The sequence below is a fragment of the Plectropomus leopardus genome, chromosome 5 (genome assembly GCF_026936395.1).
Source record: "Plectropomus leopardus strain MGB_pleo_1.0 chromosome 5, ASM2693639v1, whole genome shotgun sequence".
Classification (NCBI taxonomy): domain Eukaryota; kingdom Metazoa; phylum Chordata; class Actinopteri; order Perciformes; family Serranidae; genus Plectropomus; species Plectropomus leopardus.
Genome location: NC_142180.1, coordinates 26,948,027 through 26,971,254, shown reverse-complemented (window position 1 = coordinate 26,971,254; position 23,228 = coordinate 26,948,027). Strand labels below are relative to the sequence as shown.

At 40.4% G+C, this 23,228-nt stretch overlaps 1 protein-coding gene across 2 annotated transcripts in view; it reads left to right on the top strand.

The window, feature by feature from the left end:
* Window positions 1-409: 409 nt before the first annotated feature.
* colgalt2b (collagen beta(1-O)galactosyltransferase 2b) overlaps window positions 410-23,228 on the top strand; it is a 36,164-nt gene continuing 13,345 nt past the window's right edge. Inside the window, exons 1-4 of one of the 2 annotated variants that reach the window (XM_088077849.1) lie at window positions 410-564; window positions 1,552-1,664; window positions 6,778-6,881; window positions 7,213-7,507. In XM_088077849.1, the coding sequence (XP_087933975.1) occupies window positions 7,272-7,507 (236 nt within the window). In that variant the 5' untranslated portion in view covers window positions 410-564; window positions 1,552-1,664; window positions 6,778-6,881; window positions 7,213-7,271. The remainder of the gene's footprint in view (window positions 565-1,551; window positions 1,665-6,777; window positions 6,882-7,212; window positions 7,508-23,228) is intronic. The other variant, XM_042483995.2, reaches the window with a different exon arrangement.

The following is a 23,228-nucleotide window of genomic DNA, read 5'->3' as shown; positions in this document are numbered from 1 at the left end:
GATGAATATTCCCCATGTTTTTATTGTTTCTTTCTCATTTTATGTGTCCCCATCAGTATTTAGACCATGTGCATTTGTCCCCAGCAATAGAAACATTTAGGTAGCAGAGGACTTTTATTTTGACAAAATTAAAGACATTATCAGCATAAATTGTTGCAAAAAGGCAACAATTGGTGCAAATAAATAAATAAATAAATAAACAAATAAATAAATAACTTAACAGATTGCTGGAGATAACCGGTTTCACTATAATACATCCATGAAGATAACATGTTTGATGCTGAAAATTATTGCACTAGGATAGATCTCCTAAAGGGCTCTGCTGAAAATTTTATCATCATATGCTGCCGTCATGACGTCACCTACGGTCATCGCGACCGTGCGCGAGGTCACAGGTCGTCGGGGAGGCGGGTCAATCATGGCTACAGCGGAAGCGCTGTGTGTGATGCTAACGGCCTTGTCGTCGGGAAAGAAAAACAAAAAAGAAATAAGGTCTGTGGAACCGTCGCTGTGTGTCACGAAGAGGAGAGTGTGCGCTGTTTATCCTTCAAAATTGAACTTGAGGTAAGAATGTGATAACGTGAAGAAAATTAGCCCAATTAGCCATTATGTATGCTAGCTTCGCTGTATGTAAACAACACAGCTCAACAAACATTTGCTCGATTTCACTGCTCAATCTCAGCTCAGCGCAACAGCGGCACTAAACGCAAAAAAAGACTAAAATAAAAAATAAAAATCTGACATGCCAGTGCCAAAAAAACGGATCGCTGTCCGCAGTAGCGCGTGCAGCCTGTTAAAGATGTATGGCCCGGTTTACACACGTCTACAGCTGCTTTTACATGGATCAAACACTCATAACGTGTAAATACAATCAACTTTATGTCCGTGGTAAGATCAAAGGTATGTCTTTGAGAAACTTAATTGAAACCCTGTAATCACAACTGTGGCCAAAGGCATTTTTGCGATTTATAGCTTGATCAGGCATGACATTTTTTTTTACAATAATATTTTTGCCGATGTTTGTGTGTGTTTACTATGTCTAAAATCATTTTTTATGTTAGGAAAGTAGACTGTAATTAACATGATTTATGGATGGGTGATATAAAAATTAAAAAAAAGATCTATACATATGACCCTGCATTACTTTATCAGCGCTGTGCCCCATAGATAATATATAACCACTTCAGTCATTTCTTACCTCATTTTACCTGTTGAAATATCCTTAAAGATCCAATACAACACATAAAATGCACTTTTTCAACCTGTCAAAAAATGATTCCTGTTCATATCTTGTTGCAGCTCCTATAAAGCTGAGTATTAACAAGTTATGACTGATCCATGTAAGCAGCTGTGGACCTGTGTGAACTGGACGATACAGGTTTAACAGGCTGCACGCTTTGCCGTGGACAGCGATCAGTTCTTGGCAGGTGACGCAATTGAGTCAAAATCTGGCTGAATTCGTGTAGCGTGTAGCGGCCTCAAGTAAAAGTAGTAGTGTGAAGGCCGCTCTGCTAGGTTCCTCTGCTGCTGCTGATTGTTTTCTGATTGCAGGGCAGCAGACATGATGAGCCCAACACCTGGGCACACCTGGTGTGCCTTATGAACGCAGGAGGAGCAGCAGCCGTTGGTCTTTGGCTGGCAGGCCTCCTCATCACACCTTTGCTGTGAGTCACTTGTTTCCTTTTTTGCAGCACAACACCCCTGAAGCACATTTCCACTCATCCACTCCCTAAACTACTGACTTCACAGATTTTGACTACTGATCTGTAAAGATTGTTTTACTTAGTAATGACTTTTAGTTAAAAATAAGGTTATTTATTAATTTTACCTGTGTGTCCTCCTCTGGGAGTTGAACCCGGAACCTCTTGCAAGATGAAAATGTGCCAGTAAAGTAGTGAAAGGAAGAAATGTAAGAGGAAAAAAGGCTTGGAGACAGAAAAACTACATCATGCATGCAAGTTTTGAGCAAAAACTGGTAAATGAATATGTTTGAGTGTGAATGTGGGAGCTGTAAAAAGTTAACTGGCTGCTTGGTGGAACAGCTGAATTAACAAAATTGTGGCTATCTAATGCTAAAAACACTTAGTTTGGGGAGATTTCAATTTCATTAATCAAAAAGGTTTGTTTTACTTCTTGTAAATTGGCAGGTTTATATAACATCGGAAAGATTCATTCCCTTTCACGTCAGTTTTAAATTGCCTGTGTGTGTGTGTTGACATGCAAGCGTTGCCCACGTAGGGAGTATGAGTCAACTCTGAGAGGCAAAGGGATGGATCCCTGCCTTGATGCCCAGCAGGCCTGTGCTCAGTGTGTTAACTCTCTCCAGCAGTTCCTTGCTGCCTAATACCCACTTTGGAGCAATCCACCTCCAGTAGCTCTAAACACATTCATTTAGAAACGTGGCAGCGCCAACCTCGTAACCATCCTGCTCTCATTCATTGCGGAGAAGTATACATTTTCCATCAATTAGTGCACCGAATACAATATGTTCCTGTGTCTCTTAAGTCAGCAGCTTCTCTTTCTCTGCTTCCCATCCATTTGTATGTAAAGCCTCTCCATGCAGATCCATACTCTGGATTACCTTGGCAAAGACGCAACTCACATGTGGGGGAGGCCAAGGCTTTAGCAAGGTAGAATTTGATGCATTTGCATTCATGCCGCACATCCACAAGAAGTGACCTACTTAAATCCCAGGAAGCTAATTGTTCAGTGTACACACACCATATTTTATCTATGAACAATTATGCAACCGTCTGCTGAACGCATGTACTTAACGTCAGGAGCACAGTTAAAATATTCGAATTCCCTACATCACTAAAGTGACCTGCAGGGTATTGAAATGGATCACCAGAGAGTCTGAGTGCTTTATGGTTGTGCACTTGTATTGTATTTTACTGCAGTCTGCCAAATTCACGTTAGCTGAGCAAGCAACAGTCAGTGCCCGGAGCGAGCCTGGTGACTTGAGCCCAGTGGTGCTGAGGAGACTGTGCAGCGGTGTCAGGAGTTATTTAGTGACACAACTGTCTCAATCATCTGACCAGGATGAGTGTTTCTCTCCACACTGTCTGGACACAAGTTCCCAAAACACAAGACTGTGTGTGCATTCATGAATGTGTGAGTGTGAGAGGTCTTCAAGGATAAAGCAAGAGCACCATCTGCTGGTTTGGGCCTTTTTGAGATGCCAACACTTATTATGTGCCTGCGCAGGGCTCCTTCAGAGAGCTCTCTGCATGATCAAGCACTATCTATTAGAGCAGTACATCAACCTGACAGCCCTGAAGGAGGCATGAAGTCCTAAACCACCCACCCAGGCACACACACACTTAGACATACTCACACACATAAATCAGCTTAGTGGAATTACAACGAGAGTGCAGGCCTTTACTCTTCTGAAATCACTTGTTTCCACTGAGCCTCACCAGACTGAGGAGTAAAACTACAATTTGATGTGCTGTGGCTTTAATATCTCATGTTGAGGCTCATAGTTAATGTTCATTGCATTTCCATCATGTGTTATTTCAGAGCAGAAAACAGCTTCTTTTTAAGTTGACCTCATGAAGAAGTGCCACAGTCCTTTAGTTATCTACATTTTTTCATACTTTTACAAAAGCGTGGTGCATTTTTATCCCAGAGTTTTCTGTATGACATATTTTTCAATTTATTGGACGTAGTTATGAAGGATTTACCCTGCTATTTAAAGCGCATAGCTACGCTTTCCCAGCAACCACGGTTTAACGACCCAAAAGCTGGGCAGTCTTTAATTTATTCCCTAAAAAAACGATACAGTTCTGCTCTATCTGTCATCCGAAGTTCAGTTACAGAGAGACAAATGGCTGCATGTCAAGTACGCGACCAAAATTACAAAGCAGATGTTTTGCTATGACAGAAGAGTGAGTGCACGAGTCGTTTGAGTAGTGAAAATGTATCGTGGACTGCCCTGGTGTTGAAGTCTGACACCAGGCCAACAGGGTGAGGTTGTTTTTTTGAGACGTGAGCAGAAAGTGCAGAGTGACTAATACAAGAGGTAGTTTAGTGACTTATTTATATGCATTTTTCTTTTATTTTAGCTTGAAAGCTAAACATCACAGTCCAGTTTGACCAGAATTCGTATCCAAAAATTAGTTTTTATGTGCCTCTGAGCAAATCTCAACACAGGCAGACTTTCCCCGTCAGCTTGACTGTTGATGATTCTCATCTCTGACCTTTGTTTCCAACAGCTGTGTGCAGACATAAAAGCTAAACTGTGTGTTTAAAGGGTCAGAAACCTTCCCCGAGCAAATATTTTGTGTGTGTGTGTGTGTGTGTGTGTGTGTGTGTGTGTGTGTGTGTGTGTGTGTGTGAATTTTCAGTGATGTCTGGAGGTACAAGTTTGGGCAAGTGTATGTGTGTGATTTTGAGGTGGCCTACTTTTTTTTAGACCCTTTGAAACCTGGATCGACATCAGTCTTTTTTTCTGCTGCGTTCAGATGCCTTTTGTAAGCTGCCTGACCCTTTCGAGCAAATTGCTTCGATGTCTTTCAAAATCACAAGGGAAAAGCAGTGAGCAACTTGACAATTTGACCGACAAATTGCAAGAAATTAGTAAACGGTGACAAGAAAAAGACCTGAGAATAATTATGTTTTTTTAACAGGGGAATTTTTTTTAATTTTGATTTATTTATTTTTTCCCCAGCACTTTTTTGTAGGCCATTTTGTTTGTTTGTTTGTTTTTTTTTAAAAACATTTCTTCTTCGTCTTGTTTTTTCTTTGTTTGTTTCTTTTTTCAGGTCATTTTCTTGTAACTTTTTTACTATTTTCTGGCTTACTTTGGGGTCATGTCTTATTAAGTTGCTCATTGCCTTTTCCTGGTGTTTTTGCAAGAAATCAAACCAATTTGCTCAGGTTTCAAAGGGTTAAACACATATCAACTGTCTTTATGAAAGCACTAGATGGAGCTAATGGATTACCAGCGCAGGTTTAACTCTCTCTCTTTCTCTCTCTTTCTCTCTCTTTCTCTCTCTTTCTCTCCTCTCCAATGACTAAGAGCATCCAACAACAGAGAACATGGCAGCGCACTCTCATTACCTCAACTGGGAGGGAAAACATTACCAAGTGGTAGAGATCCTAGCTTAAATAAACACCGTTGAGTCGAGACAGGGACAGGAGTAAGCTGGCTTTGCCCGTCTGTCTGTGTTGTGACTGCACTATCATTAAAAAAGGTTACCTAAGGGTTACTGTAATCATATAAGATCATATAAATACACACAGTATAATATTATAATTGCATTGGGGGCATACATGCCAACTTTTGGAGCTGGAGGTATATATTAGTGGACAGTTTTCTATAGACTTCACATAGCAGTACTACATATTTACAGCAGACTTCTGTTTTTCTGTGGCATGTTTGGAAAACTCCTGAAATGTTTTGGTGCAGTTTTAGTTAAATGTTTGTATCGTGGTGTCGTATGGGTTTGGCACATGTTCTTCTGTCATGCACTATTTGGATGATTTGTTTAGGTGCTGTGATTGTTTCGTGCTTAATGCCACTGTCCTCAGGAAAGTTTTTTGAAACAGATACTTTTGACGTTATCAGTAAATATGCACGTTTAGGACGGACATTTAAATTTTATTTTCCTTCTTCATGAGGACAAAGAATGCTTTCTTTTTTAAATGTCTTGACTGGTAGTATTTCTCCTTAATTTAGTTCATGATGGCTTTTTTTTTGCTGTGAACTCAAATAACAGAGTGGATATATCTCAGTTAAATAAAAAAATACCAAAAACTATTCCCGTGATGAAGGAATATCATATTGTCACTGTGCTGTGGAAACAGCAAAACGTTGGATTGGCTCAGAAAAACATCCTTGTTTACAGCTTTGTGACAATGTATTTACTCCTCTTTGGCAAACACCTTATTGCAGACTTACTTAACTTGCTTTGCTGGGGGCCAATTTTGCAAAATGACAGAAGGCCATTGGGCAATTATGACAGCTCGGCATAGGTGAGATGTACACAAGGGCATTTTTTAGGATTTGAGAACATTTGGAACATTTTTTTTTGAAAGCATGCTATATTTTTGATGTTTTTGTTTTTTTTTATTGCACTCTGGCACCTTATTTACATTAATAGTACAAAAAAAGAAATATTAGTGCTAATCAATTATGTCCAGAGGCCCTCAGACTTTTCGTTTAGGACTATCTAGCAAATATTTTAAAGTTAATAGAGTAATCTGTCTTCTTTTGTTGTATGTTTGTTTGTTTGTTGTCTGTTTCTTACAGTAGTGTTTACATACTGTTAAGTTTATGTCCCACAGTTTTGAGTGTTCATTTCACATTTTTTAAAACTGTTTTGTCCTCCTGGTGTTTCCCATTACATACCTGCTCCAGAGCTTCACCTTGTAAGCTTTTTTTTTCATTAAACCATTTTGCTGCTGCCTCATTCACTGCGTCTGTGTTTGGGTCCAAACCAGTTTATCGTTAGATTCTGACACTGTATTATTGTAACTCATCCAAATCTAGTTTTTATAAGTATAAATAACACTACATTATTAAACACTTAAAATATCCTTAAACTCATTATAACTGCATTATAATGTGTTATAAAGATGAGTTGCTTATAAATGATAAACAGGGTATTTAGAGTAAAATTGTACACCTTTATGTAATAAATAGTTTTGCTGCTGCACCCATTTATAATTTTACTGGAACATAAGCTTCTATAAAAACACAAAAAAAAGGGGCAGCAGTCTGGCTGAAGGTTGATGTCAGAGCTGATGACTTCATGCTCTCCAACTCTGCAGCATCCAAGAGGCTGTCAAGGACGAAGGCATGGAAGAAGGACAGAAACATGCAGGAAGTTGGAGAATTAAGGAGGAGGAACAGACATGAACCAACCGACTAACAGGTTGCAGACAGGCATCTAATTACTTGGAACATGGTGTCCTCTTAGCACATTTTGTTGACAAATGGAGACAGAGAAACCCATTTACCACTCAGTACGAAAATCGGATAGTGGTTGATGTACCCATTTTTGTTTTAATAATGTTTGCACAATTTATTACTAGGTGGAGGAAGCTCCAACAGCCATAGGCACGGGTGTAGGAGGGGTAAAAAGGGTAGAAAGCCCTCCACCCAGCCTATCCCACCTTCCTTCCTCTCTCCCCCTCCCACCGTAGCTCACTCCCTTCCCCTCACACACACACATACACACTTACTCTCGTTTCTCTCTCGTTCAGTCTCAGGACTCCAGGACCAGGGTCGGTCGGACGGCTCACAGCGGACTCTAGAAGCGAAGATGCGGGCGGTCCGGGCCGTGGGAGTCGGTGTGCTGTGGGCGCTGCTGGCCGCTGTGGTGCCCGGCGGCGTGTCGGAGCTGGTGACGCTGGTGCAGGAGCCGATCAGGTCCGAGTCCTCCCTGCTGAAGCCAAAGGTTATGATCGCCATTGTGGCTCGCAACGCAGCGCACAGCCTGCCACATTACCTGGGCTGCATCGAGAGGCTGGAGTACCCGAAGGAGCGCATCGCGATCTGGTGAGACATGCATGCTGGGAAGTTTGTGACTGACATAACTTTTGTAATAACTTTGATGATATTTTAACGGTTAGTTTGTACAATCCTATGCACAGTTTGTGCATTTTCAGTGTGCAAATGATGCGCAACGGAGCGTGCAGTCATGGAAAGCAGCGTGTGTTAATTATAATAACATATTGTCAGTATCAACTCGCAGACCTGTTGCTGCGTTTTACGATGTAGTTACCTCGCGTGTCTGCCGGCATCCAAATTGCACGCTGTGGGAGAAGATGAAAGAGCGGCTGTGCATGTTGGGTTAGGCTTAACCCTCAATCACGGTTCCCTCCGTCTGATTCAGCGCAAACCTGCGGAAACGGTGGCTTTAAAACAGCAGGTATGAAAGAGGGGCCCTCACCTCAGGTAGGGTCCTGCAGCAGCAGCAGCCTGAGATAAAGTTATCAAAGAGGGACCCTGCAGGTAAGGGGATGAAAGGAGACATTGAGTGGATCTGACAGCAGGGTTGGGGAGGTGCGTGAGCGCTGGGAAGCCATGCGTAAAATGTGTGGTGTGTGCGTCTTTGAGGGGTCTGTACAGCAAAATCATCAGATTTTTGACAAGCTGCAGGTTTATTATCAAAGAGCAGATGCAAAGATTGTGAGAATGAAGACATAACAGTCACAGGCAGCTCTGTTGGTGGATGTTTTTGTTGCGATGCTTTCCCTCCTCAGACTGTCTCCAAGAGACCCTGATGCACCCTGGCTGGCATTTTTTGTGCGCCCCCCCCGCTGAATGTCTTGCTGTTGTTTGCAGAGTGACTGTCTGTTCCTAATTCAGAGACCCTCACCCACTGGAGAAACTTTATACAGAAAGGGGGCCCTTCTCTGGAGCAAAGTGGAAGAGCTAACATGGCTTTGTGAGTGGTTTAACTAACAGAGGAAGGGCCCCATCAGTTATGAGTGGCATCTCTCCACCCTGCAGTCAGCGCAGTAAGGAATGAAAAGTCACAGTGTTTAAGTGAAGCAGGTCAGTTCAAGAGTGTTTGCTGTAACAGATGAGTGAAATTTATCATAAGTGAACATAAGTGTAGATTTTGAGAGTGGGACAGGTTACATTTACCACTCAATACTTAGGAAATGGGTATATTTTCAAATCCTGAAATAAGTCTGAGCCCAATTCACATCTGTTACAGAAAAGTGGTCATTTGCAGCTTTAGAAGCTTCAGAAACACAAATAATTTGGATTTAGATGTTGCCTGGTGTAAGTGCATGTATTATAATACGTGCTAATCAATTTGGAAGTGATAGCAGTTTCTTGTGTTTTGGAATTTGTTTGAATAGTTTATGTTTATAACTGGATCACAGATCGGGCCTGTCAGCTATGATCCTTGCATCTTGCATAAGGCAACGAGTGCTACACCTCAAAACCATGAAGTAAAGATAAGAGAAAGAGACAAATTGGTGCACAAAATTCACCAGAATGCAGAAAATTAACTGTTTGATGCTCACAATTTTCTGGCAGAGGACCCCCAAACTCCCACTTCATATGTGTCACCCCCTCCCAATGTTGAAACAAAAACTGCATCTTTGTTAGAGAACAATAAGGACACATAAACACACAAAAACTCCTACTCATCACCTTCTAACACAGGACTCTTTATTCAGCCATTTAATTTTATTTGAGCAGCCACAGCTTAGCACATAATCTTTCCACTTCTGTGGCCCAACTGTCATAAAACATGTTTATGTGAAAGTTTATAATGCATTATGCTTTAAATCCAGTAAGATTATTAGTGAACGCATTTAGCACATAGAGAAGTTTGTGTGTGCATTATGAGGGTCGTCCAAGTCGCCTTTAACTGATGGAAATAAGAACTACTGAATAATTAAGTTTATTTTATTGATATGGATATATAGCAATATACATTTATGCACAAGAACCAGATGCAGTGTGTTTATTGTGTTTGTAGCAAAATGCTAATTTGCAGCACCTGCACGCGGGAGGCTTTTTAAAAGTCAAAATAGTAAAAAGAAAAGACACGCAGAAGTACACACACAAAAATACATACAAAAAAACACACACAAAATATGTCCATATACAGAAATACATCCACACAAAATACTTGTGAGTCATCTGTGCTATTGAGTGTAAGAACAATGTTGTTTCTCTTTTAGCCATGATTTTTATACCTCTATAAAAACATCAAAATTGTGTTGCAGTCAGTTGGTTGACAGTTCCATATGTAATGCCGCAATGTGTGCTGCTAATTTGTTTCTGTGGCATTTGAAGAAAAGAAGTAGTAATAGGAAACAGTTGAAATACTTAAAAACATCTTAAGTATTGGTAGAATGAGGATTTTTCTCATTATAACAAACTTAATTGCTTTTTGTGGCTAAATCGGTTAAGAAAAGGACACATTTTACTCCACATGGCTCACGCAGCTCTGTGCCTCTTTGTTTCTCTTTGCCATTACTCTTTGCCATCATTACTGCCCAGCATGTGGTAGCCAAACCACCCAATGAATGCCAGATTGCAATGTAACTCTCACTAAAACCTTAATTCCACATTGTTGCAGTTTACAGTGTGTTACTGAACTCTAAGTGACAATCAGGACAACTACAGTGTAAAAATGCTACACGAGTAAAACAAATCACATCATATTTGACTTAGTACTTCAAGAAAAAATTATTTTATGGCATTTTTGTCTTTATTTGACTGTGCATAAGCTGGAGGAAATAAAGAGAGGGTGATGACGTGAGATGAGGGTTTCCAGCTGGACTCTAGCCAAAATTCTGCGGTTACATGATACATCTTTACCCGTAAAGCAGCCAGGTTTCTCCACTTTCCTGCCATCAACAGCCTGTCTGTGTACAGCATAGGCAGACTGATGGAAGCTACTGGGGAAACTATCAAGACAAAACAGATAAAACCAACAGCGCCTGGCTGTGAAGCTCCACGCTTTTGCGCCGGTACACAATGTTCCTCCTTATAGCTCCTTTGTGGAGCTTCAGGCTGGAGCAGAGCGGATTGTTTTTCCTCCCCACCATTCATTTCAAACATGCAATCCAAGGGAGACAGAGCAAGGAGGAGTAGAGCAGAAGGATGTAGATGATTAAACATAATGATCAGGGTGTTGATAAAAGAGGAGAGACTTAATTGTGTAGCAGCAGCAGGACCCCAGTCCCCCATTTAACCTCTAGATTGTCCTCCAGTGGGACCAGGCAAGTTTTTGTGGTTTTGCCTCATCTCTGAAAATGTGCATGCGTTTCTGTTGAAACAGAAAGTTTATGGTGATGAACAGCTGGAGGATGTTCGAGAAAATTAAGAAAAGTTAACTAAGTTCTCGCTCTGATCTTGAGCAAATGCAGTACACAATGCACCGCAGGACCTGATTCGTCTTTTTCCATTGAGCCAGGACATTGCAGCTTTTTTGTTCATTGCTTTACAGTAGAAAAGCTTCTGTTTGCATTGCAGTACCAGCATGACACAGACTTTTTTTTAGATTTATTTCACTCAAGGGTGCAGGTTTTGTTTTAACATTTTAGGGAAATTAGCACCCTCATCCTAACTCCTCAAATTAAGCTGCTTTGTCAGTTGACCTTTAAGTCTACATATAATGGCTAAGGTACCCTCCTAAATCTGTTTTGGATGTTGTGGGATGGTGTGTCAATTCAGCCTTGTTATATGCATTGTGTTTTTTTAAAATAACGTACAACATTTTATTTTTATTTTTTATTATTGAGGGAAATAAATGCACGTATATTTTATATTGGGGGCAATCTGTCCCCTGCATTCACCCTAAAATCTATCATTTCACTTAATTTGTGATTTCCCAGCTAGTTGAGATGATCCGGACAGTCATTTGTTATCATTTTCATAGAGGATTTGCAATGAGAAAAACAGCATTCTTCTATAAAATAATGAAGTGGAAAGTCTGTGTGTGTGCAAGTGTTGTTGAAACGACATGACGACAAGTCTGGAGGAGTCTTAAACTGCTTAACAACCCAACCAGATGATAAAATCATGCGTGCTTCCAAAAATTTAGACAAGCTTTGGCCAGTCTGAGGATGTCAGGAGGACCAAAGTTTCCAGTTTGGACCTGTTCACACTTAAGTTTCACTTAACTGATCACCCAGGTCAGGTCTCCTCACCCTGTTACTTAAGCCCCCTGACTCAAGTTGACAGTCGGATGGTCAGAAGAATCTGCCCTCAGAAGTTTCCCGTCGGCAAGCAGGTGCAGGTCTGAGAGAGAGGTGGCAGAGCGGTGAGAAAGACTCACAGTGCTGCTAAAGAATGAAAGAATGCAGGGAATTAGAGAAAGAGGGGGGATGGTCGGGCGGAGAGAAGGTGGTCAACAATGTGGGGAAATTACCCAGAGGGCATTTAGCAGGTTGGTTAATCCACATTCCCACAGTAGCTTGACCACGAGTGCTCTCCTCTCTGCTTTTGTTCTGTTATTCTGTCCGTTTCTGTCCTACAAGACAGTTGTGAACTGTAAGGCACTACAAACTATTCATGTTGGTCTCAAAACTCTAATAATCTGTCCAGTAAAAGCTCAAGAAACTCCGTCTTCAAGCCAAATGACGGTCAGTGCTTCTGGACTTTGCAAAAGGCCCTAAAAGATTTTACAAGTCAGGAAAATTTCAATGTTGTCGCCTCTCCAGGTTGTATAAGGTTTTGGCTTCTACCAGGTTATCTTAGCTTAGCATAAAGACTGGAAACAGCTACTCTGACTCTCTCTGAATGTATAACAATCTGCTTATGAGAACCTCTAGGGATCAAATTCAAGTTTATTGTCATATGCTACATTAAAAAATATAATGGACCTTTTTCACAGTAGACATTTTGACTTGTAAGAGGGAAAAAACCAAGGTGAAATTGATAACATTAACAATGGCTCAGTTCTGCCATTAAGCTATTCCAGTGAGCCAGCATGCACGATACCAGGGCCTCCTCTAAGTGGAATGCAGCCATCATTGATGTTATTGAAGATACCTGTGCTTTTCATACAATGACGTGTCAAAATGTTTCTAAAACACTTGACGCCTGCCAAACTGCAAACCACTTTTTAGGACAACCAAACAATAAAACCGGTTGTGATTTAGTGAATCATTGCTGTGTTTCCAGCTTGTTTTTTAGGCACCAAACGTGGGTGTTTTGTAGTGACCCATTGCTGTTTTTCCTGTTGGGATAGTGAACAAAAGCTATTGTTTTTTTACCAAGACATTGGTGTGTTTCGTGCTGGGATAGCGGCAGGAAAAGTGGTTGTTTTTAACTAAGACTTTGCTACATTTTCAGCGTGGATTGTGGCCCCAAAACTGGGTAATCAAAAAAAATTTCGCATTGCGTTACCCACGCATATATGGTTTCTTATTTATTTTTGGAGCAGTTTGCAACTCGTGAAAGTTCGCCCCCAGCATCTGTGGTTGTGCTTACATTAGATAGGAGAGGCAGCTAACGGCTAACGTGGTCTGCAGTGAAACAGAAGAGCAAGCTGGATGTAAACATAGACTTCATGCCCTGAATCCATCCATCGCACTGCGTCCATCGCACCTATTGCACCACCCGGCTCTAATTCGCATCTTTGCACATTGTTGCATTGACTGTAAGCCCCTAAACTATATATAGATGAGAAAAAAATAAAAGATGGTAAGAATAAGAAGAAATCTGACAACACTGTGAGTTATTTAAAGTGCTTGCTGTTCAATAATTGAACCACCTGGAGTCAGAAACTCATTAAAGTCACTCGCTTGTTTATTTAATCCATCAAAATAACCCAAAGGGTAAAACTATCATGTTGTGGTTTTACAAGTAGTTGAGGTTGCCAGGCAACCAGGGGAGACTCCAGTCTTTGTTCTTTACCATCAAAAAGTCAGAAATGAGAGGAATATTGACCTTTTAATTGAATCTAATGAAATGTTTTTCCCAAAATGTCCCCAATTTTTCACATAAAGAACAAAAACAAACACATGAAGTGAATAACAGTGAAGATGGACTGAAAATATGGAGAAAGGGACATGATGTGTGTGACATGCAGCCCAGGCTATAGAGTTCCTCACGGTCCCTAACAGGCCTCCCAGTGAGTAAGAGGTTAAGTTGAGAATTCAGCAGCTTTTATCTTTTGCCAGCAAACATTTGAGTTTTGCGTGGTGCTCTGAGGAGTTACTGTTTTTAGTAAGCAGCTTCAAAGGAAATCATAGAGGATTTCATAAGCGTGAACTTCATGTTTGTCTTAACGTGTTCACACTGCCTGCTGCTGGTCGCCTGCTGTTTGCTGCCCGCCGGCTGTGTTCACGTGGGAAGTGCTTTCCCAGGTGCTGTGCTGGTTGTCGAGAGGATGATTTGTGGACTGGTCAGAGAAGACCGAGCCATAAAGAGGATATCAGGGCGCTGACATCATCCACCTTCCCTGCAGGACTGTATGTCATAATGTCATTTTGTGTATATACTCATTTATCAAATTACCACTTATTCCATATTTATGACTTATCATTGGGCTTTATAATGATACACAATGCTGAGATGGGGATAGAGCTGTGGTATAAATTTTCCACTTGTTAAATTTTAACAACCAATGCGTCTGTTATTATACCACCACCACTATAAATCCCAAAGGTATGATGTGACTCTATATGTGAAGAATTTTCCACAGTTGCCCAAATACATACACACTGAATGCCTCGGTGACAGATGTGCTGTATATACTGTAGCTCCTGTCAGACCCAGAGAGAAGTTTTATGTAATTATATCCTGTATCTACATGTCAGGAGGAGACTGATGTGGAATTATTAAATACTCTGAGCCATTCCCAGATTCACTCAAGCATTTGATAGAAGGATTTGCCCCCATGTGATATGACGTAACATGACATTACTAATATTTAAGTTATTTTGACAAGTGCACTGAGTTACGCAGCAGTAAACGGACCATGTCAAATCGAACTTGAATGCTGAGTAAAGGTCTGTGTGACTTTGATTTATGCTGACTGCAGTGTTTCGCTGTGTAATGGCCTGTTCTTGCCCCCAAGTGCCAAATTTTTCTTTTTAAAAACCCCATTTTGAAGCAGGATATGTCTGTGCCCTAGTGCGACACTTAAATGTTTTATGTTTGTTCTTTTGACCTGTGTTCCCCTCTATTTAACTGCTGGGACGGCTGGCCAGAGTGAAAAAAAAATAAATGTACCTATTTAAATAATCTCTGATGAAGATAAAATGTTCTGTCCTTTGCTTATGAATGCATTATTGTGTGCAATATTTATTCACAGTATTTGGTTTAACTATGGAAATTGTGGTAGATTTAAGGGATAAATATCACCTCAGCGGAAAGTTTATGAGTTTCTTCACTGGCCATCAAAAAAATAATTGTGCAGGGAATAAATAGCTCATATTCACGTTAAATAGTCTGATACATCTTAAAAAAATGACAGTATTGAAAAAAGAGACACAGCATCCAAGATGATAAGGTTGCATGTTATCTGTGCATCCCCAGATAGAATTATGCTGAATTTATGCAGCTTTTTTATGCTACCTGGTGGCTTTTAATCTGTAAACTCAGAGATCTCTTATTTTGTTGAAAATAAATCTCATCTAGTCTCATTTGCACAGAGCAGCAACTACACTGATATTGACTTGTGGAGATTTTTGTCTTTTCAGTTTTGCAGTTTTGAGTGAGTGCAGCAGCTGTTACAGGTTTAATGTTTTTCTCTCCTGCTATAATATATTTGGAATCAAAGCATTCATTTCATTTTGAATTTAAGAATATTTATGCACACGTGTACCAAGTATGAGGAATGTGAATAGCCTTTTGGCAGTTAGACTCCATTGTGATGTCATATATGTAAACATGATTGTGAAGCCATAGTAGAATAGTAAACTCCTCCATGGAGTCTATATGCTGCTGGTGGTAACGAGGTAAAGAGGATGCTGAGGATCTGTATGTGAAGAGGAGCTTTTGATGAGCTCATCCTGGGCTCTGGAGCTGATGACTAGAGGTGAAAGACGAGGTCGGAATGATTTTGCCTAAAATGACAGCTGACAGCAGGAGAGAGGAGAGTAGATTTAATGTTTGACAGTAGAAACGTGATTAACTGATAGAGATCGTGACAAAATTTGAATGGTTAACTGGAAGAGCTAATGGCCATAATGAGGTGGTTGGAAGCGCCGAAGGAACGAGAGAGAAAGAGAGTCAAGAAAGTCTTGAACTTGGACTGAGCTTAATTTACATGCAACTCTTAGAATTAACTATAGAAAATATACATCTGTCTGTCATGTGTCTATTCAAAACATTAATAGACGTGCGCACGTAAGTTTGAGCACGCAAAAGAATTTCCCTTTTTTATGGGCTGTGCCTCGCAGACTGTCTGTGGACGCCGTCGATGGCTTGATGAGTTTTTATTACTGAGCAAGTCTATTGTTCCATATTTTCATTCCCCCTGACTGACAGATATGAAAGCTGAAAAAATGCAAAGAATCAAAGAGGCTTATGAGGTTATCATTTTTGTGATGTTGGATCGTCAGAGTTTCCTCATGCCAGGTGTGTTACCTCAGGCTCCATTCCTCTGTGGGAACACACCAGCGAAGCACAGATTGTTCCCGGTTTTGTCGTGCAGAGAGTTTGGCCATTTAAGGGAGCCGTTTATCCAACTGTATGGAATATATTATCTGAATGGGATAGGCTATTGTGTGTTATCTGATTCTGGCAATATGGGCATTTGTGAGCCATTACCAACATATGCTTTTGATGTGTGTCAATACGAATTAGATCACTACTGGCACTCTGCAGTAAAATGAGTGTGTTTGATTATCTTCATTGTTCTGGTGTAGGTATGGATATGCATGTGCAAGCATGTATGTCCCTTTGCACATATGCCTGAGTGTGTTTGGATGCTATAACACACATAATCGGTGTGTGTTTCTGCTCTGATCTTCTGGCTCAGCCCCCGTTTTTCCATTCAGTTTCCCAGTTACCTCACAAGGCCTGCAGTGAGCCAGAACCTCCACATGTAGACTAACAGGCTGCAGTCATCCCCGACCTCCCAATATCACCTGAGGAGTCTGCAGTCTCATCTAATCCATGGGAAACTAAAAAAGTCTTTTAACATCTGCGCAGGTATTTGGCACCACCTCCAGAACCGCAAGCTGATATTTCCTAGATAAGCAGCTCGTAGTGACACAAAATGCACTCAAGCAGAAGAGGATGCTCGTCTCTTCTTTGTGCACTGGAGCACAATATGCTTTGAAAAACAGATGTCATACAGACCTTATGCAAACTTAGAAATCCACCCATATCCTCACCATTTTGGAACATTTTACAAAACATGTGACATCAAAGCCAAGTCAAAACATCTTAACTAAGTCTACATACCCTTTGTGACTTCATCTTTCTGCTGTGGGGACTTCTTTCCTATTACCATGACTTCCTCTGGTGATGAATAATGCCCCCGGCCAGTACCACTCTAATATGTAGCCATATTTGCTTTGCAACAGCACCCAATCTGTTTTCCACCACCTGGGCCGCCTTATTCTCGTGTGTTACTCTCAATAACAGCTCCATCTTATTGCTGGTCTGAGCAAAGAAATCTGGTTTCTGTAAAAAATGAAAGCAGAGTCGACAGTTTGCTTCTTGTTTACATCCCCAGTGTTTGTGAACGGTCATGTGACATGCGTTTTCAGGTGTTAGGATGGACAGAGATTATTACTAAAGTGGTGCTAAATCGCTCATGTGTATGGAGATTATTTAATCTTAAATTAAATAAAAAAGTGTGGATGTGGTCTCTGGTGTCTTCAGATAAAACAGTAAGAACACATCTGGCAGCACCTCTCAGCCGTGAGAAAGTCAGCCATCGTTTTTCCTGAATGATGCAACTACATCTGGAGTATGTTCCATCCATATGGAGCATACTAGTGTCACTTTGGACAGTGAAATTTCTCTACTGAAACGTAAGAATGCCAACTTTTAACTGTTTTTCAAAATGAGGTAAATAACTACAATGAAATAAGGAACAAATGGGTCGACAGATTATCGGCCTGGCCAGTTACTGGGGCCAATATTTGGCATTTTGCAGATTATCTGTATCAGCGTTTTATTTTGATGATCACCAATAAAATTAATAAATTAAAAAGTGCAAAGAAAGTGTCAGCATGGGAGGAACTTTGACTTCGTAAAACCGCAGGGAGCTATTTTTATTTATTCATTTTTTAATTTTCACTTGACTTTATAAAAAAAAGTTGCCGGGAACTTGCTGTATATGATGTTAAAGGTTTCAGTTTTGATTAAAAATTTGCATAAGACATTTAAACACAGTTTTGTGTTGGAGTTAGTTATATTCCAAATTTTAAATATTGACAGAAAGATTTTTATTGTAAATGCATATCAGTTTCAAATAATCGGCCCTGAAAAAACAACGTTGGTCGACCCCTAATATTTACAGGAGCAGGGTAGTATATATGTGATTGGCCCAGATAAATTAGCTGTATCCATGGCAATGAAGTAACATTATGTTTTTATACTGCTCTGATGTGAAGAAAACATTAAACACATGGCCTATGTGGTTGGTGACTTATCACTTGAAATTAGGCGTTCAGCCTGACTCAGGATGTATTAAGTCACGTCCTCTGCTATACTGCCCATATAGCTGCAGGGTATCAGTGGAAATAAAGACATTTCACACAAAATAATGAGGTGTTATTAGCAGAAATTACAAAGTGGCCCAATATCCATTTTCCAAACACAGTGACTTCAGAACCTAATCTTTGCCAGGGCTTCACTGAGCCTAAACCCACAACCTCTCTGTAAAGCTGACGGGCTGCAGCTGACGATGTACCTGCCAAAAGTCCAACGCGATCCTCTCTGCCCTGTAGCAAGAAGGCATTCATGGGAATGTTTTCTCTGTGGACCAGACATATCTGTTCAATTTAGTGTCAGTACACAAAGAGAATTGACTTTCAAATCCCTGAGTCTTTTTTTCAAGCTCTCTTTCTCTCTCTTCTAGTGAAAATCATCACTCCTGGCTCTGGACACTGAATTCTTGCTAAGATGCCCGCATGTGTTCCAGCACATTTCCAGCAGTATTGTCAGAGCCTGGCAGCACAGCAGAGATAGAGCTGGCAAACACTGAAACACAGTGGCATGTTGTTATGAGCGATCTCATCTTGGGATAAGAGGCCTAGCTATGGGAGAAGATAAGGTGAAGTCAGGAGAGTGAGAGAAAGAGGAAGAAACATGTCCTGTGTACATCATTCAGGTAGACCCACTTTAGAGCAGTGTTTTTCTGAACAGTAGAGTATTCATCAGAAAAAACGGATGTTCTCATAGAGGAAAATGTAATTTTAGCACCATCCATCTGTCTGTGTGTGTGTCATCTATTTCACTATGTTCCCTCTTCTAACCTGTCTCCCTCCTTCCTTATTTCCTCTCTCTTTCCCGACATGCCTCTGTTTCTCCATCACCTCTTCCATCTGTTCCTTTGCATTTTCATTTGCCTTCTCTCTATTCCCTTTACTCTCTTTTTGTTCTCTTTCACAACCAGAGTTTCAAATAATGAGTTGCCGTGATGGCTTGTCTGCTTTTGTTTACATTGTGTAAATAGAAGCTTTTGTACTTTAGAGACCAAACAAAAGTATTAGTGCAGTTTAATACCCATTTGAGTGAAGATCTAAGGAACAATAGTCTTGATAGAGCAAATATTCAAGGTTATGGTGCCAAAAAATGACGTTATTCCTCTAATCTGTGAAAATAACGTTGTATGGAAATTAGATAGCTGAAGCATGCTGTTATGATTATTGAGCCTCTATCCAGAAAGTTTAAATTTGTCCAGAACTGCCCTGAAGGAGACTGCTATATTAGGTACATACAATAGTCGATCATCAACATATGTTCACTTTTTAGTCCTGAAACCAAATTGCTAAAAGTTGCAGGGCTAGTGGGACATTTCCTGATGACATGTGAAGATATGAAGCAAATTTGCTCAGGTTCCATAGGGTAAAATATGATGAATATCTTTTCCCAGTCTTGAATATGAATACTGACTATCACACTTCAGTGCAAGCCTACCAGCCTTGCCTACTTCTGTTGACCCTGAGAGTCATGAGGAATTTCCCGTTCCCCTCCATCTCTCTGCCGATCTACCCCCTCCTACTTCTCCTTTGCCCAGCTAGGCCATCAAGAGACGTGCAGCCACGTCAGCCTCCACAGGAGACACTATACTGCAAAGTCAACACACACACGCTGGCATAGTTATTATGTTTTAAAGGCTCACTCTGGTCTGAAAGAGGCATTCTTACTTCTTAATTACATGCAGCACCCAGCCATTATTGGCAGCGATATTAGATCGTTTATTTAATCAACAGTCAGCTGACACTGGCCTGCTGGGTCCTTTCAGACCTGTGTTTACCTAAAAGGGCCAGTCTCAGAGACATGCCTCTGTGTTTAAGGCCAGATGTCAGCCTTCTCCTTCTTGACACACTCCCCTGTTATCTGACACACTCCTGCAGTGGATAACCTCACACAGTGGGAGGGAGCAAGCCAGAGAGAGTGATGAAGTAGGCTGATAATAATGTTAGGTGATGGAGATGTGACCAACAAATTCAATTAGCAAGTTTTACTGCATGATTATTGAGGATATTTTTGGTCATAATTCAAATTAAAAGTACAAATAGAAAATTAAAAGAGATCAAATTAAAAAGTTTATTAATTTGTCACACTACTAGGTATAAATCGGGCCATAATTAAAATTAAAAAGAAAAAGGAATTCGAAAAAGCAAATTTAAAATGTGAAATGATAATTTGAAAATGTAAAGTGACAATAAAAAATTAAAGTTTAAAATGCAAAAGCTTGATCAAAAATGTCCTCAATACATGATTGCTGCAGTGCAGTCTGACTAAACCAAGTAGCTTTTAGCGAATATACAAATAAGTGATAAAATGATAAATATTACGCTTATTACTTTCTAAAAAATGTGATGCAAGAATGTGGGTTTTTAATAGGATATTATACTTTACAAACCAGTATTAAAACCAGCTAAATAACAGATCATTTTCAATTTTCTTATCTACAAACTATGTTTTGTCTTCCTATGTCCCCTATTATGTGTCAGGAATAACATGGGGATGTTTTGAGGTGTGGACACTTTGACAGACAAGAGAGGACAGAGGGACTGATGGATGTAAGTAGGTGAAAGGACAAATGGCCCATTGCATTGGGATAAGATAACAAGGGAAGAATAAACGGACCTCTATGAAGAGATAGAGGGAAGGAGGGAACGGTGGGGAGCGTAGGTGAGGCCTGGGGAAGCATGTGGTGTCCAGATGCTGATCATAAAGACAAAACAGGGGAGATGAGGCCCAACCTCAAAGCTGCAGGCAGCAGAATAATGAGGCTGCAATTTACTGTAAACTTCAAAACTAGAACAAGGAGACTTAGCACGAGGCTAGACCATGGTAAATGAAGAGGTGCGGAGGGAGCCCAAATTATTGCGCAGATGTACTACCTTATTTTTAAATTTGAATATTGAGGTATTGCTAGTTGTGTACAGCTGTATCCCCAGATTCAGATAATATATTTATGGTCAGCTTTCGCACAGCAGAAGGATTTCTGTGAAGACTCTTTGGCACTGAGGTCACAATACAGCACAGTTCAGCTGCAGCGGGTTATCTTGCCTGAAGGTAGAGGAAATTGAGGAGCATATATCTGCCTTCTGCCTTCTGAAGACGGACATATGCGCTTAAAATGAGATGAGATGTAGGTGAGGATGCTCTATTGAAGTTATGGAAAGCACAAAATGAGGCACATCTAAAGGCGAATTTACTTGATGTCTGATCAAACATGTTGCGAAGCATTTCTTTGTTTATCTTTCGTTGCTTCATATATACACACTGTGTGCATATGCTCAATGTTGATATGTTCAAACAACCATAAGTTTCATATATCCAGAAATCCTAAGGCATACTAGATTGAAGTGCAGGTAAATTTTATAAAAGTGACCTCAGAGTCCGTAGTGCTCAAAAGGGGCGGGGCAGTGGGAACGCAGTGGGAAACCTAGTACTTAAAGAAGTTATGCATTATCCTCAGTAAATGCTTTTTGTTCTTTTATCATCCTGCAGAGGTTCAAATATGTATGAAGTTTGTATTTCTTTATGTCCTTGCGCCATGTCCAAGCTTCACAGCACAGGTAGGGTAATGCTTTTATATGCTTTTATTTTATTGGGAAAATCTGCTTATTTATTGAAGTAATTGTTTCCACATTTCTTTTTTGCTCTTTTGTAGAAACCTTCAACCTTTGCTGACTGATTACCAGAACACAGGAAGCATATGTTTGGCCAAGAAAAGCCAGTGAAAATTCAAAAATGACTCTTCTGAGATTTATATTCGTTCTGATTTTGTGAACTGAAGATAAAAGCATGATTAGCGTTTTAATGTGAATTGTGTTAGATCATTTAAAGGTTTGGAAGGGTTTTAATGGGCTTTTGAGGATCTCAACAAATGTGGATTGTGTATCAATGACATTTTGGAGCAATTCTGCACATTTTTAATTTAAGTTTAGCAGTAAAATAGAGTGACGCAAAACTCTCTTTCACGTTCTTTAGCCTCTGTGCATCACTTCTCTTTCTCTTATTCTGCATTCGAATGTTCACAACATGAGAAGTCATGAACACAAAGTTGTTAATTCAGAGCTCTCAGAAAAATTCAACTTACAAGATGGTGAATGCCACAAGAGGGGGTCGTTCATATGGACTCTTCTTGTAAAAACTGTACACAAGACCCCATTTGAGCACAGCAGTATCCCTACAAACATACACATACTCACATACTCCTATATGTACTGCACACTCCCACATACTGTACCATGCATTGTTCTTTACTTCCAAGAAGTTCCCTCCTTTTAAATCCCTGCCTGGAGCTGAGTCTGTCATTGGAAGATGACATGTAGAAACACATTTATTCCCCCCAGTGATGTGCAGTTTAGCGGTTGAAAAAACATGTAAATGTCTGTGCACATGTGCTCATTACCAGCCAGTCAGGTGTTTCCAGCCCACGATAAAAAACACAACAGCCTGTCATCAAGGTGCACCGTCCACCTTTATGACTCTCATGAGCAGTTATGCACTAAAACACACATGCACGTGCTTGCATACACACATTTTTACCTTTTATATCATGCTCACAACCTTTTACACACTCAAACAAACAGGACGACCCCGATGAAGGCCACAAGCTGAAACACATCGGTCTAATAAAGTTGTTCCTCAAACTAGTGCTGCTGGAACTCTTTGACCTCTTGTAGACACTCAAACAGATACATTTAAAATGCTAAACTACCACTTGTGCAACAGATAAATCACCAGCTACACTGCTGTAAAAACAGCATTCCCAGGACACAAAAATGAATGTCCTTATGTTTTGTCACACATATTCAAGTGTAGGCATGTGCACGTGCACACACACACACAAACACACACATACTATTAAAATTATTGACTGCTGTGTCTCCTTCAGGCTCAAGGCCCCTCTCCAGCTGCTGGTTATGTGTGATGAGATATTTAACTGTCTGACTGAAGATTATTGAAATTCCAATCTAAGAGTGCCTCTTTCTGACTAATCCATGTATGCAGTGCAAGACTGTGCGTGTTGATGTGTGATTTTTGCACGTGTGTAGTTTGTGCAGTGATACGAGCATCTGTGTGCATGTCTGTGTGAAAACAGGTGCTTCTGTACTTGTGGTAAGCGTGTGTAAATGATGAGTGTCAA